The sequence below is a fragment of the Dendrobates tinctorius genome, unplaced genomic scaffold (genome assembly GCF_039654945.1).
Source record: "Dendrobates tinctorius isolate UK_male_01 unplaced genomic scaffold, ASM3965494v1 ptg000093l, whole genome shotgun sequence".
In the NCBI taxonomy this organism is placed as follows: Eukaryota; Metazoa; Chordata; class Amphibia; order Anura; family Dendrobatidae; genus Dendrobates; species Dendrobates tinctorius.
The window spans coordinates 22,946,522-22,960,000 of record NW_027361761.1 but is presented as its reverse complement, the minus strand read 5'-3'; the positions used below and the strand labels follow the sequence as shown (position 1 = coordinate 22,960,000).

The window sequence follows — 13,479 nt, the reverse complement described above, 5'->3', positions numbered from 1 at the left end:
ACCGGACAGTGCAGGACACGGGAGGCAGAACTGGAGTAGGACTGCAGGATTGGACCACGACACAACAGGAGACAGGACCGGAGTAGGACTGCAGGCGGGAACCATGGAGCAAAAGGACGGAGCAGGACACAGGGGATAGGACTGGAGCAGGACTGCAGGAGAGGACCACAGAACAGGCCGGAGCAGGGCATGGGAGACAGGACTGGAGCAGGACTGCAGGAGTGAACCACGGGACAACAGTAAGCAGGACTGGATCAGGACTGCAGGAGTGGACCACGGGGCAACAGGAGGCGGGATCGGAGTAGGACTACAGGAGGGATGCACGGACAGCAGGACGGAGCAGGGACATAAGCAAGGGAGAGAGATCACCAGAGACAAAAAGAGTAGCAGGCCTAATGTGCAATTGTAACAAGAAGATCAGGCGCCTCCATTACAGGAGGGCGGCCTGAAATACCCAGGCATAGCCTCCCATTGGTCTGGCGGTGCTTCTGGGTCAGGGCACCGCCAGAGCACATAGAGGAGGGAGGAGACGTGGCCACGGTCTACAGTGCATGCGCATAGCGTGCAGTGATGCCGTCGGCCGCGGACCAGTCAGAGGAGGACGCCACGGCTGTTGGGCGGTGAGAGGCTGCGGCGCAGGAGCAGGGAGGTGAGTATACAGAGGCGCGATGGGGGCCGTGACAGCACCCCTTCCCTTAAGCTGCCCCCCCCCCCCCGAGATTGGCAAAAAATCTCCTGAGAATGTGGGGAGCATTGATATTCTCCCGGGGTTCCCAGTACCTCTCATCAGGACCAAAGCCCTTCCAGTCAATAAGGAAAAAGGTCTTCCCTCTGACCCTTTTCATGGCAAGAATATCTCCTACCTCAAAGATATTGTCCGTACCAACCGGCTGAGAAACGGGATCAGGTGCGGTGTGAAAACAGTTTAGTACCACAGGTTTCAAGAGAGAGACAAGGAAGGTGTTCGGGACTCGGAGCGAAGCAGGCAACCTCAACTTGTAGGCGACTTAATTGACACATCCAAGGATTTCAAAAAGGCCAATGTACCGGGGACCCAACTTGTATGAGGGCAACTTTAGCAGGATATACTTGGATGAGAGCCAGACTTTCTCCCCAATACGATACGGTGGAGGATCCAGTCTCCTCTTGTCAGCGTGATTCTTCATCCGATCACCAGCTCTCTTGAGTGCCGTGTTGGTCTCGACCCAGATCTTGTAAAAAGCCGAGGACAAGGCGTTGGCCGTAGGTACCTCGGAAGCGGGGGTTACAAGAAAAGGAACACCAGGATGTCGGCCAAACACAATAAAAAACGGAGACTTGGTTGAGGAATCACTAGCATGGTTGTTGTAGGCAAACTCAGCCCAGGGGAGTAGGTCAACCCAGTAGTCTTGGTGGGCGTTGGAAAAATGACGCAGGTACCCACTCAACATGTGGTTAGTTCGCTCCACCTGCCCGTTGGACTGCGTTTGGTAAGAGGAGGAGAAATCCAGTGATACATCCATGAGCTTACAAAGTGCCCGCCAAAACCTGGAAGTGAACTGAACTCCTCGGTCAGACACTATACGTCGAGGTAGTCCATGGAGTCTGAAGATCCGATGGATGAAGACCTTGGCTAGCTCAGGAGCTGAGGGGAGTGCGGTCAAAGGGATGAAATGTGCCATCTTGGAGAAGTGATCCACTACCACCAGAACCACTGTACAATCGAATGAACGGGGCAGATCGGTGATGAAATCCATGGCGATGTGTTCCCAGGGCACCGCAGGGACTGGCAATGGAAGCAACAAGCCGGATGGAGGCCGTCATGGTACTTTGTTTTTTGCGCAGGAAGGACAAGAGGCAACTAAATCAACCACCTCTTGGCAAAGAGTAAGCCATCAGTAGTGACGAGAAATGAGAGCGAGCGTCTTCTTTGCTCCGGCATGACCAGCCAGTTTGGAGGAATGACCCCAAAGTAAGTCCTTTCTTTTGACATCCTCAGGCACGAGAGTCTTGCCTGGAGGTAGAGAAAGCAGATTCACAGGAGCCACGGTGATGATTTTAGTGGATTCAATAATGTGAGAAGGCTCCTCCACTGTCTCGGTCAGCTGGAAAACCCTGGATAAGGCATCGGTTTTAGTGTTCTTGTTGCCAGGGCGAAAGAGGATCTCGAAATCAAGCGGGCAAAAAATAAGGACCACCTGACCTGTTGAGGATTGAGTATCTGGGCAGACTGGAGATTGACCACAAAAACTTGGCCTAAGTAAATTACAAAGGGATTGACAGCCCCCTCCAGAAGATGACGCCATTCTTCCAGGGCCAATTTTATGGCTAAAAGTTTGCGGTCGCTGATCAAGTAATTGAACTCTAATGGGGAAAAAGCCTTGGAAAAGAATCCACAGGGACGCAGTCGACCGGAGACGGATTTCTGGGACAGTACTGCCTCTGCTCCTGTTGAAGAGGCATCCACCTCAAGCACGAAGGGTCTGCTGCTCTCGGGACGGTGCAACACCGGAGCCGCAGAAAAAACCCGTTTTAGAGTCTGAAAGGCTTCTTCAGCTTCCATAGTCCAAGAATTGGGACTCATCCCCTTTCGGGTAAGAGTGGAAATAGACTTGGTTATTGAGGAAAAAGGAGGGATAAATTGCCTGTAGTAATTGGCAAATCCGAGAAACCGTTGTATAGCCCTTACTCTGACGGGACGGGGCCATTTGAGAATGGCGGACAGTTTCTCGGGATCCATCCTCAATCAAGCGTAGGAGATAATGTAGCCCAGAAATGGCAAAGAGGTCTGCTCAAAGAGACACTTTTCAATCTCTCCCAAAGACACTGTAGTACCAGGCGAATACTCCTTCTATGGGACGAAAGATCCGGCGAGAACACAAGGATGTCATCCAAGTACATTATAACACAGGAATACAAGAGGTCCCGGAAGATCTCATTGATTAATTCTTGAAACACAGCAGGAGCATTGCAGAGACCAAAGGGCATGACTAGGTACTCGTAATGGCCGTCTTGAGTGTTAAAGGCGGTCTTCCACTCTTCGCCTGCGCAGATACGGATCAGACTGTAGGCTCCTCTAAGGCCTAACTTGGAGAAGATCCGGGCCCCTCTGAGGTGATCAAACAACTCCCGAATGAGTGGAAGAGGGTACCTATTCTTGATTGTGATATCATTCAAGCCCCTATAGTCAATGCATGGCCGCAGAGATCCGTCCTTTTTCTTGACGAAGAAAAGCCGGCTCCTGCGGGAGAGGACGATTTCCGTATAAAACCTTTGGCAAGGTTCTCCCGGACGTACTCAGACATGGCTAAGGTCTCTGCGGGATATAGTGGGTAGATCCTGCCCCTAGGAGGAGTGGAGCCAGGGATTAGTTCAATCGGGCAGTCAAAAGGCCGGTGCGGGGGAAGGGTCTCTGCTTCCTTCCTATCAAAGAGATCTGCGTAGGACCAGTAGGCTGAGGGAAGCCCCGAGAGATCAGGAGGTGGCCGTGAGGCGGCAGCAAGACGAATAGGGTTCAGGCACCGAGCATGGCACTAGTGTCCCCAGCGGAGTACTTCCCCCGAAGACCAGTTGAGGACCGCCTTAGCCAAGGGAGTCCAAGTAGAATTGCATGGGAAAGATTAGGCAATATGTAAAAGGCCATCTTTTCATGATGTAAGGCTCCGACTTGCAACTCCACCTCCTCAGTGACTATAGGGACGGTCTCCTGTAACGGTCTGCCATCCACTGAAGCAATTAACTGAGGATTTAGTAGGGTAACCACAGGAATCTGGTACTTGTCCACCTCTTCAGGCCGGATGAAGTTACCTGCTGAGCCCGAATCCACGTAGGCCACCTCGGACCCACGTCTCCGACCCGAAACCAAAAGAACAGACATAGTGAGGGATTGAGAGGAATTACTAGCACCTAGGGAGGCCTCTCTTACCTGACCTAAGTGGAAGAGTTTACCGGTCTCTCTGGACAGGAATGGAGGAAATGCGAAGTCCCTCCACAATAGAAACATAGGCCTTGCGCCCGTCTCTCCTTCCGATGTGACTCAGCCAACTTGACACGATCTACCTGCACGGGTTTGGCAGGGCGAGTAGAAGGAGTCCCGGCTGGACGTGGACTAGAGGACCGATTGGCAGAAGGGGAAGGTCTAGTGGACCTCCTGTCTCTAGCCAACTCCCGGGCGCGCTCCTGGAACCATAGATCTATGCTAGTGGCCAGGGAGATAAGGTCTTCCAGAGTGGTCGGGGTATCCCGACCCGCAAGCACATCCTTTATCCTGCCAGAGAGACCACGCCAGAATGTCCCTACCAGTGCCGCGTTATTCCAACCTAGCTCAGAGGAAAGAGTACGGAAGCGGATAGCATACTGTCCGACTGTGAGGTCACCCTGGTGGAGATTAAAAAGGGACTCTGTAAGAGAGGCTAACCGGCCTGGCTCATCAAAGACCATGCGAAAGGTATCCAAAAAGACCGGAAGGCTCGACACTACGGGATCGTCCTGTTCCCAGAGAGGGTTCAGCCAGGACAGGACCTCCCCCTCCAGATTGGACATAATGAAGGCCACTTTTGCCCGGTCAGAGGGGTAATGATGAGGTAATAATTCAAAGTGGAGGCTACACTGGTTTAAGAATCCCCTGCAGAGTTTGGGGACGCCACTAAATCGAGGTTCCCCCCCCCCCCCCCCGTAGGAATATCAGCATCAGTGTACTCAAAACAATGTTAAAGAGCATGCATAATATTTATACCAACAATAACCCTATAACATTGCCATTACCCCCAGAAAAGTGCCAGCCATATTGCAGGAAAGTTTTTTTAGTCCTTTACTTAGATTCCCTTAACTAATAATACTTACAGTAATAATAGCACGTAACAATTGTTAATTTAATAAGTGTTACTTAACTATCACCTAATAAAGCTTACTTTTATGACTTGTTAGAAAGGGTCTTCAGTGCTGCTAAAATTAAGAATAATTTTTCCTATCAGATCATTTTTCTCCTCTAGTGTTTCATTTTTTGGGGGTGTCCCTATTGATGTACTGTACTCGTTGCATGTACCAGTTTCCTTTCATACTTCTGGATATCAGGGGACGACACGTAAATGGCTTTATTGGGACCCTGAAGTCCGGGACCATGACGATTTAGGGTAAAGTTCCATGTTGGAACATTTCCTTAATGTGCTTGGGATTGCTGTACAATGTGGATCTACCTTTGGCTGCTGCCCAGTGCAGTGCGGTCCTGTCGTTCCAGTCAATATCTTTGTGATTTGGGTCATTAAGACCTTTCTTCAAGATCTCAGAGACGAAATCATAATCCCCAAGAGCAGCCGCTTGGTGGAGCTCAGTGACGTCTGCCATCTTGTAAATTTCTAGTTTCAAAGAGAAAAAAATGTAATAAAAACATTATTTTATTTATTATGCATTCCTTATATAGCATTATCATATTCTGCAGAGCTTTACACACATTATTAATGCTGTCCCCAATGGAGCTCACAATGCAAATTTCCTGTGGGACTGGAAGAAAACCCACGCAAACACGGGGAGAACATACAAACTCCTTGGTAGGATGGCACCGCCGCCGCAAGGCAACAGGGCTAACCACTGAGCCACCGCGCTGCCCGAATACACTATATTGACAAAAGTATTGTTCTGCCTCCAAATTACACCTACAGAAGCTTTTCTGACCTCCCATACCTAGACATTAATATGGAGTTGGCCCTTCTGTATATCTAACAGGTCCCACTCATCTGGGAAGGATTTCTACAAGATCTTGGATGTCTGTGGGAATTTTTGCTCCTTCATCCAAAAGAGCATTTGTGAGGTCAGACACTGATGTTGCAGAGAGGCCTGGCTCACAGTCTTCATTCTAGTTCATCCCAAATTCGTTGGGTGGTGTTGAGGTCTGGGCTCTGTGCGGCGCCTCGTGTTCTTCCGTCAAACTCCCCCAACGACGCAGTTATCAACCTTATGCGCTAGGCACAGTCCTGGGGAACAGAAAAGGGTCTTCCCCAAACTGTTCCCAAAAAGACAGACGCTACAATTGTCCACAATGTTTTGTGCTGAAGTGTTAAGATTTAATTTCACTGGAAGAAAGGCCTGAGGTCGACCCCTGAAAAACAAGCCAATAGCATTATCCCTCCTCCTCCGAACTGAACAGTAGGCACAATGCAGTCAGGGGGTAACGTTCCCCTGATATTCACAAAACCCAGACACCTCCATCAAATGCCAGATAGAGAAATGTGATCCGTCTCTGCACAGAACACATTTTCTCCAGAGGTGGCGGCTTTACATCACTCCATCTGACTCCCGGCATTGTTCTTGGTAATGTAAGGCTGCATGCAGCTGCTCGAGTATGAAGCTCCCGGCCGTGGCACATTGTTTTTGTTGATATTAATACAAGAGGAGGTCTGGACTCTGCAGTTATGGAGTCAGCATAGCATTGGTGACTTTCCTGCTCTCTGCTCCTAAGCACATACCGTTCTGTTATGTTACGTGGTCTCAACTTTGTGGTTTAGTTGCTGTGATTCCTGCACCAGAATTGCCAATTTTATTTTTTATAGGACAACTAGTTCAAAAATAACACAACTGACATCCGTCATATTTAAACATAAATTTGAAAAATCCTATAAATTATTAACATTTGAGCGGGAATCTGTCAGCAGGATTTCACCCACCAAGCTATATGTGTAGTTTTTCAAACACAACTACAGCTAAACCTTTACATGGCCGGTCCATTTCTCCGTTACTGAAAGATCAGTGTTTGAATTGATATGCAACTGAGGCTGAAGATCTATTCATAGATCAGAAGTCTCTATCACTCCAGCTCTATTCCCGGCCCACCGTCTCCTGCATGACTGACAGCCTCTATACTGTGCGACTTCAGGTATCGGAGCCATCAGTTAAGAAGGAGAAGGCAACACAGGTTGGGACTAGAGCTGGAGTGACAGGCATCAGATCTACAAATAACTTTTCAGCCTCATTTGCATACCTATAAAAACCCTGATTTCTAAGTGACAGAGGAACAGACTGGTTATGTAAAGGTAATGCTGGACTTGTCTTTGAAAGACCTACATGCTCATATAAATAGTTTGGGGCGAAATCCGGCTGGCAGATTTCCTTTAAGTTACTGTTACATACATGTCTACAGCTGAGACTAGTAACTTGAATACCTAGGGAGCATTTACTGTTATCTGTAAAATGATAAAAATTGCAGTCATGGTATCATGCACAAAATTGTTTAAAAAAAAACCCCTTGAATTTGTGAACAGTTGGTAACCAGGGTCAGACTGGCCCACCGGAGAACTGGAGGATTCTCCGGTGGGCCCAGGCACTGACATCTGCTGGTATACTGGCCAGCAGCTAACTAGGGCCCTCATTGCTCCAGGGGCCCCCCAGCCAGTGTTGTGTCGTTAATAGCACCACATCCAACTGCTATAGGGCCCCTGAGTCAGGGGGGCCCGCCTGGTGCCAGTGGAGCAGCAGGAGCACAGGAGTCTGTCCCCACTGCTAAAGAGAAATGAATATTCACGCTTCCCCATGCCCCCATGGGCGTGGAGAGGAATGAATACTCATTTTACTTTATTAGGGGGCAGTGTTAGCCACAGGCTGAGGCTAACACTGCCCGCATGTAAAGCCGTTGCGGCTGCATCGGGGCCCAAGAGGTGGGCCCCTGCAGGGCAGCTAACCATGATTACAATCGGCAGGTAGAGAGCGATCCCTGCAGCTTGGCAGCGGAGCGGAGCTGCAGGGATCCGATGCTGTCCTGCTTCCTGCCAGGTGCTTCCTGTCTGACACAGCGCAGCTGGATGACGCCATCATTCAGCGCGTGGCTGTTTCAGAGAGAAAGCTGCCAGCGATGAAGATGCTGACGGGATGTGCTGCGGCTGCGGGGACTACGCGGAGAGGTGAGTGGTGCGGTGTGTGTCTGTCTGCCTGTGTACATGCCTGTGTGTATGTGGTGCAGTGCTTCTGTGTGCGAGTGTGAATGAGAGTGGTGCAGTGCTATGTGTGTGTGGTGCTGTGTGTGTATTGGAGATTGGCAGTGATGTGGATGATGGAGAGAGCACTGATGGGGGTGGTGGAAAGGACGATGGGGGTTGTTGGGGTGGAGGCAATGATGGCAATGAAGGGGTGGTGGGGGAGAAGGCAATGATGGTTGTGGTGGAAATGACAATGATGGTGGTGGTGGTGGGGGGAGGCAATGATGGAGGTGGCTCAGTGATGGGCAGCACGGTGGCTCAGTGGTGGGCAGCACGGTGGCTCAGTGGTTAGCGCTGCAGCCTTGCAGCGCTGGGGTCCTGGGTTCAAATCCCACCAAGGACAACATCTGCAAGGAGTTTGTATGTTCTCCCCGTGTTTGCGTGGGTTTCCTCCGGGTACTCCGGTTTCCTCCCACACTCCAAAGACATACTGATAGGGAATTTAGATTGTGAGCCCCATCGGGGACAGTAATGATGATGTGTGCAAACTGTAAAGCGCTGCGGAATATGTTAGCGCTATATAAAAATAAAGATTATTATTTATTATTAGGTGTTGAATGTGCAATGATGGGGGTTGTGGGGGAGAAAGCAATGATGGTTGTGGTGGAAATAACAGTGATGATAGTGGTGGAAAGGACAATGGTGGTGGTGGGGGGAGGCAATGATGGATGTTCTGCCTTCTTCTTCGTATGACGCTGTGTGGATTCCAGCATATGGCTAAACCCTTCATCCACTCCCAGTAAAAAGACTGTATGGGTGCTTAAGTCTATATTTATTGAGATGATGTGAACAACAATGGTAGATGATAACGAATGATATAGTGGAGGAGATTGGTGAACACAATTGTGGATGAGATCGGGTAAAAATTATAAAGAAACAGACAGTGCAGTATGTCAGTGCTGGTAGGGAACAACACAACAATAATACAAGGTGCTATCATAACAGTAAAGGCAATGATACAGAGTGCTGTTACAGTATATCAGTAGCAGGCATTATTACAGAGGCTGAGTAATACAACACACAATGCAGTGAAAAGAGATATCTAAACAAACTTAGGCTGCCAGCATTGCACTACCATGAACAGAAATGCATATAACTACATGCAGAGCAAGAGCATTACAAGGAGTTGAAAATACATTGCAAACATCATGGGGGCTGCATTATGGCTAGCCAACAGAGATACATAGCACAACACATAACTGCATTAAACCCTCACCGGAATCCGCTTGATAGGAGCAGTGATTTTGCAGAGAGCTGGACGCATGTGAGTATCTCAGAGATCCGGGAGAAAATGGCTACAAGCTTCCAGCCCGGAAAACCTGGAGGGGTGGTTCTAAACAGAACAACAATTAAAGGGAAATGATTTTACATCCATGAATAGAAAAAGAGAAGGGCAACTATGACATCCAATGGCCATAGCTGGAACAACACTTAAGAAATGTTTTGCTGCACATGAACAGGCAGAACAATGGAGGTGGTGGAATTGGCAATAATAGGGGTGATGCGTGAGAATGTAATGATGGAGGTGGTGATAGGGACAATGATGGGGTGGAGGGGGAGAACAATGATGGAGGTGGAGGGGGCTGCATTTTACTCTATGACGGGGCTGCTTTATAATTTATGAGGGGGCTACATTATATTTTGTGTGGGGGCTGCATTTTTCTCTTAGGGGGCTACATCATACTATATGAGGGGGGCTGCATTATGCCCTATGAGGGTGCTACAGTATAGTCTATGGGGGGTTGCATTATACTCTAAGGGGGCTACATAATATTCTGTGGAGGGGCTGCATCATACTATATGAGGAGATTGCATTATATTTTGTGGGGGGCTACATTTTATTCTATGAGGGCGGCTACCAAACCCCTGCTACATAATTAAGACGTGTACTACCTTATATTATACCCGGATATTAGTGCATTTTACCGCACAATTGGTGGTCTTGTATTTATTTCTATGTAGCTACATAGTGGGCCCCAAGGATGATTTTCTATGGTGGGCCCAAGGTGCTCCAGTCCGACGCTGTCGGTAACCTTTTCCTAAACACAGGTGACGGGGAATATTTAGAAGGTAAGAAATGTTAGGCGTCGGCTACCTGCCACTGCACAGCAGGAATCCAGAGCCTTCCTCCCAGCGGTCTCCCATTCTTCTTCAGTCACAGTGGAGCCTGCTCAGCAGATTCGTCAGTCCCGGCGCTCTGCCCAGGCCAACTCCGTGGGTTTGCTTGCTGCTGCCACCTCTGACACAGCTATGACAATGCATGCTGCTCAGCAGCGAGATTCTCCAGGGACTAAGTCCTCATGTCAGGCCACTGAGCATGCCCGTGGAGTGATCTCCCATTGGAGATCGAGGGTCACGTGCTCAGGTCCTGCTCGTGTTCAGATTGGCCCATCCGAGAAGCCAGGAAGGTCCCGGACGCCCGTCGCTATAAAAGGTTCGCATGACCGCTCTCCCATGCGCTAGGATAGACTGTATTTACAGACTATGAGGTGTGAGAGATGTATGCACATATGAATGTATCTGGTGATTGACCCATTATGAAACCCCTACCCTTGGTACGCATGTGTTGTGCCGCCTAACCTGCTAGCACCCAGGCTTAGGAGTAGGTAGGTCAGGGTTTGAGTCAAACATTGGTCCTCACCAGTGATCCAGCACGCCTCAGTGCACGTGTTCCACACTCCACTGCCAGCGTCTTTAGCGGCGCTCATGGCAGCGACGCCGCGCACTCAGTGGGCCTAGAGGGACTCTAACCCCGTGTCCTTGGGGTAGCATACTGTGGCCGTACACTGTGCGCTGTTTTAGCCGAGCTCTGTGAGCACAAACAGGCTCTGGCGTTTATGTTCAGCGGTAGTGCGGCTCTGTGAAGCAACAGAGTCCGCCCCTGTACACACCGGGTGACGATAACCCGCGTGTGTTCTTATAGTATACCGTCATATAGCATCCGACATTACTGAGCAGCAGGTTACCACCCCGGTGGACCTCGGGCTGCGAACGCACCTTATTACCATCTTTATTATTTGGTGCGTTCCGTCAGCCCTGACAAGAAATGTACGGACTTCTTACCCCGATAGCTCCAATCAGTGAGCTCTTTCAGAAGGTATTATCTATGTTATGGGGGGTCTATGTTACATTACCGGTGTATATGAGGCTGTTGGTTCTGATCGTCAGACCTACGGTCAAGACTTTCAGATGTAAAACAGAAAATATTTCTTTGATCAAAACTTTCACTAAGGTTTGGAAATCTTGAGGTCAAGAAAGCAATTGTACAGTCACAGAAAGAAAGGAATTAGCAGCTGCCAGTAAGGTCTTGTACAGTTTATTTCCCGGATGAAGAAAGCATCTTACAGCAAGTTCAGAATAGTGAATCGTGTTTTCCCAAGAGAACAAGCCAAGGAACCATACACATGCAAGATCTGCTGATAAATATCAGTCTTATAGGGATTACTCAGTAATTCAGTATTACATTTCTCTGTTAGGTTTTGCAAAACATGATAACTTCTCAAATGGAGTAATTAAAAAAGAAAATCTGCTGTCTAGATTGGAGGTTTTGCTGCCCATAAACAATACTATTTAGAAGGTAGGACTGAACTACTGAGTATGAGTGACCACCTGCGCTAAGCATATAAGGAGGAGTCGGAGGACGTTCTGAGACAGAATCAGAAGAACAGTAGAGGGCACCATGACAAGAGGAAGGTCATATGTAACCATGAGAAAATTCTCTTAATTTAGCTATGAATTAATTGACACTGACAACTCCCAATTAAGTTCCACTTAACCAAGCGGCCGTTCCCAACCTGGATAAAAAACTAATGCACAATAAGTTGTGCTGACCTATTTATATGTGATGGACGGAGCTGTGACCTGTTTCTTGCTTGACTGACGAGATGAGTGGGGATACATAACTAAAATAAAATCTTCTCGATTATGATGTACAACATGGTGTTTTTGGAAGGTGGCCATTATTTGTCCCCAGTCCTGACCAACACAAAACAGTAATGTCACACCCGCCCCAACACATTGGTAGCTGTCTCATGCACCACCTACTAACCACATCATCACTGGTGGGGGATTCATTTTTTTAACCACTGCTAAAACTTTTAAAACTTTCTAAAATAAATTCATGACTGGTGCCAAAGCAAAAGCAACTTAAAGTGGTTGTCTGGTCACCAGATGTTGACCTACAAGCAATATCAGATTGGTGAGTGTGTATCACCCGGCAAACTCTCCAATAAGATGCTCTAAGCTCCAGTGGCCGGATATAAACATTGAACATAGATGTGAGAAGGAAGTCCGCTCACCCAACAAAAGACCATTATAGTCTTCGGCACGGAGGAACAGGTAAATCCAAATAAGAAAATCCTCCAGCCAAAGGTTTCAATTAAAATAAGATTTAATTCCAGCAAACTTAAAAAGACATATCCTCTGGTACATCCAAGGTATAATTAACAAATTTCTTACGCATTTCAAAGTGCGACCCAGTCCTTACTCCATGAACTGAACATAGCTGCACTGCGCAGCTCAATTCAGTATGTAGCAACCACTTCCACGTACTGAAGAACAGCTTATTCTCAGAAGAGCAGGAGCTGACCTACAGTACCCAGCAGTGGCTGCTACACATTGAATGGAGCTGTGCCATGCAGCTCTGATCAATCTGTTTACCGTTGGCCATCGTTGAACCTTGTAGCAACTGATCAGTAGAAGTGTTAGGTTTTGGATCCCACTGATCTGACATTGAAAGAACTGATAACTTGTGACCGGACAACCCCTTTAAGAGCTTGTTTATTTCACTTAGAAGATGGAACCTGAGTAGCCTCGAAAGCTTGCAATGTGTTACCATCTTTTCAGTTAGCTATTAAATGGTATCAAGCACTGAAGACTCTCAATTCTGAATATTTTTCTATCTACTGGCTAACACGATACAAAGATAAATATCTTTCCTGGATCACTATTCCTGTAGGCAGTGAATGGAGCAGAGGATGCACATGCTCACTACAAAGCCTCTCACATAGGTTTGGAGCCCCCCATTATTGTGCTGGGGTGGGGTCAAAGTGGTTGGACAGCAGCAGTTATTCACCTAGTGCCTAGCTAATATATGTTGTTTATGGCATCTACTTTAAATGCCATTTACACAATAATCGTTCTTATTTGCTAGTTTCTGGGGGATCACAATGATGATTATTACATAGACACAGCAGCACAGGGATTCAGAAAACTTACTGTGTCCTGCAGTCGTAGAGAAGCATTATGATGTTTCCACCCAGATCTTCAGAGTGAGGAGACACTACAGAAGTTCAGGGAAGGCATTTTTTGTTGTTGGAGGCCACCATGGAAACTCTCTCCTCCCTATTGTGTGACCGCGGCCTCTCAATGCTGCTCCGTACTTGTGAAAATCTCTGTAAACAATTGCATAAACTTCCATGTTAAGGAACGCTGGTAACTGCTAGATTATCAGATAAGCCTGGATCATCGCACATTCGAAATATGTTTATAGATCCACATACATTTTTTCTGACAGTCCATATAATGTCCTCTATGA

At 47.9% G+C, this 13,479-nt stretch overlaps 1 protein-coding gene across 3 annotated transcripts in view; it reads right to left on the bottom strand.

The window, feature by feature from the left end:
• ANKRD66 (ankyrin repeat domain 66) overlaps window positions 1-13,273 on the bottom strand; it is a 24,233-nt gene extending 10,960 nt beyond the window's left edge. For 2 of the 3 annotated variants that reach the window (XM_073586567.1, XM_073586570.1), the window contains exons 1-3: window positions 13,161-13,273; window positions 9,160-9,276; window positions 5,175-5,333 (exon numbers count right to left, since the gene is read on the bottom strand). In XM_073586567.1, the coding sequence (XP_073442668.1) occupies window positions 5,175-5,322 (148 nt within the window). In that variant the 5' untranslated portion in view covers window positions 5,323-5,333; window positions 9,160-9,276; window positions 13,161-13,273. The remainder of the gene's footprint in view (window positions 1-5,174; window positions 5,334-9,159; window positions 9,277-13,160) is intronic. The other variant, XM_073586569.1, reaches the window with a different exon arrangement.
• Between the last annotated feature and the right edge of the window lie 206 nt (window positions 13,274-13,479).